Source organism: Morone saxatilis, unplaced genomic scaffold (genome assembly GCF_004916995.1).
Source record: "Morone saxatilis isolate NCDOM2014 unplaced genomic scaffold, NCSU_SB_2.0 Contig23, whole genome shotgun sequence".
In the NCBI taxonomy this organism is placed as follows: Eukaryota; Metazoa; Chordata; class Actinopteri; family Moronidae; genus Morone; species Morone saxatilis.
The window spans coordinates 15,632,324-15,634,628 of NW_023339796.1; the positions used below are offsets into that span (position 1 = coordinate 15,632,324).

A 2,305-nucleotide genomic window follows, 5' to 3' on the forward strand; every position below is an offset into this window, starting at 1 on the left:
CTGTTTAATAAAGCCCCTTTCAGACATGCAGCTCCTTACATAAAAGTCATAACGGCAGTCCTAAGTCAGACCTAAAAACATTTCCATAACACTTCCCACAAGGGCACAAAGTCTTAATTTAATATCAATCGCATTAACATTAAGGTCACAGCAGCACAAAATATACACATTAAAGGATTAAATTCATGTCTTGTTCCCTTTTTAAAGGCCCTAAAAGTATTTTCTGCTGAAATTACAACAGATTTGGATATTTAAAAAAAAAAGCATTTGTATATTTAATCTTTTGCCTGCTATTCTGACTGGTTTAAAGTGGGCAGTTCTCATTTACAAAAGGTGATTTCATGTATTTCAACTAATCAGATTGATCACCAATTGTTTGTTTGGATATTGTCAATCAAATCTAATCAAACTACACACATACAGTCCTAATGAAGGAGAGTAGATTAAGTTTTGAGTGCTTTTTTTTGGATTGGTCCTTATTAAGTTCTGAATATTTCATGTAATAGAGAAATAATTAGAATTTAAAACCATATTTCCAGGAGCTTTAAGAGCACTATAACACATTTACTGGTTAATTATAATTTTTATGCACAAATTAAATAAAATCAGTTAAAACTGCTCTGTAAATGAGCCAATTTTAAGTTGCTGAGATTGTTCTCATGTCAGAGCTGCAGCAAAAAACTTTAATTAACAATTATCAAGAGATCCTCCTTATTTTTTTTTAAATTTTCATTCAGGCTTACTGCATGGAAGAAATAATGAATATCCTGTATATAACAATACTTTACATACAGCATGTAAGCAAACAGTCAAAGTAATGTCTTGTAATTCTGTACTTGTGCACTGTTGGGCATTATAATATAATAAAATACATAGAGTAAATTAAATGTTATAAAGTAGACTAATAAATTATGAAACTGATGAGGATGGGAACTGGTGGTGAGCTTCTCTCACACTGACAATGGTCATTAATTAAGACTTAAACGGCAAAATAAATTAATTTAACTTAATTTTAAGCTCCACCGCTCCTTCTCACGCACCAGCTGCTAAATACTGTACAAGCATTGTGAATATAGCCAGAACCAACTTTTACGTAACAAACTCTGAATGACAACAAGCCGTCACTGATAGACGTTACCGTCTGAAAAGGGCTCAACTCTTTATCACATGCCAGCTTAAAGCCAGGAGATAAGTTCAGCATGCTTTATTTCTTTTACTGAACTTTGCATACACTCTGCAGCCATGTTTTGATCTACTCTGTATGCGATGTGAGCTTTTGGTCGGGCCCCAAGTCAATCTGATAAAAACAACATTAGTGCTAAAATCCTCTTGGACATCTGGATTCTGCGGCCTGCCACCTGTGCTAGTGGAGACCATGAATACGCACAATGGTATCCAACAGCAATGATATGGTCACTGACTGTGCGTCAGAAAGGCCTCCAGGGATAGGATTAGTGTGCTTTCTCTGCGCAGTTTTTTATTCTCATCACTAGGTGGCGGTGGTCATCTTAACACTGTCACCTCTTCACCACACCGTAAGAGGATGGGATTTCTTTCTGGATGAGTGAGACACTGATGGGATACCATCATTAATAATTTATTTCAAGTCAAAAACGAATGAAAAAGCAGCTGGAAATCCAAAAGAAGCTGGTGCCGTCCTGTTCTTTGTTTGAAAGCCTGGACCTCTTCCGTCAGTTCATCCACCATCTTTCTCTCCAGCCTTTTTATCAATCCCTCTTTTGTAGAGCTATGGTGCTCTCAGTGTGGACATTCTTCCATCCAGCACCCCTTCTCTGCATTCTTTAATTTCTCTTAACAAGCCATCCATTAGACTTTCTGGTGGTCTGGTTTATGTCCTTGTACTCCCAGTTGGTTCTGCTGGTGTCAGTCACTGGTATTGGAGGTAATTTTTCAGGGACTGGGGCAAAGGGAGGCTCTCGATCTCTTGAAGCCGCTCCCGACCCAATGCCAGCCGGGCCGCACGCCGACACAAGTCCATCAGAGGAAGAGGCTCAGCTGAGGAGAGAGAAAGAGAGGGAAAGATTTTTATTTTTAAAACGTCAGGAGAGGATAATGCCTGTGTGGAAAACATAGAAAATGACTTGTGCACTGCTTAAAAGTGTGACTTAGGGCTGTTATGTATTGGTGTTTATACTTGCACCCCGGCCTTTAATACATGCATAATACATTTCATTATTTGTTATGCATGAATGAATGAGAAACAGAAGTTTAGCGGCAGAGAGAGTGATGATGCATCACCTTTAAATATTTAAACCTCCTCCACACTCTCTCACACTCTCTCACA

General features: G+C 38.1%; 1 protein-coding gene across 1 annotated transcript in view; it reads right to left on the bottom strand.

Moving 5' to 3' along the window:
• Positions 1–458: 458 nt before the first annotated feature.
• LOC118335041 (SPRY domain-containing SOCS box protein 4-like) overlaps positions 459–2,305 on the bottom strand; it is a 64,895-nt gene continuing 63,048 nt past the window's right edge. The window contains exon 3 of the mRNA XM_035671215.1: positions 459–2,016. Within this exon, the coding sequence (XP_035527108.1) occupies positions 1,889–2,016 (128 nt within the window). The 3' untranslated portion in view covers positions 459–1,888. The remainder of the gene's footprint in view (positions 2,017–2,305) is intronic.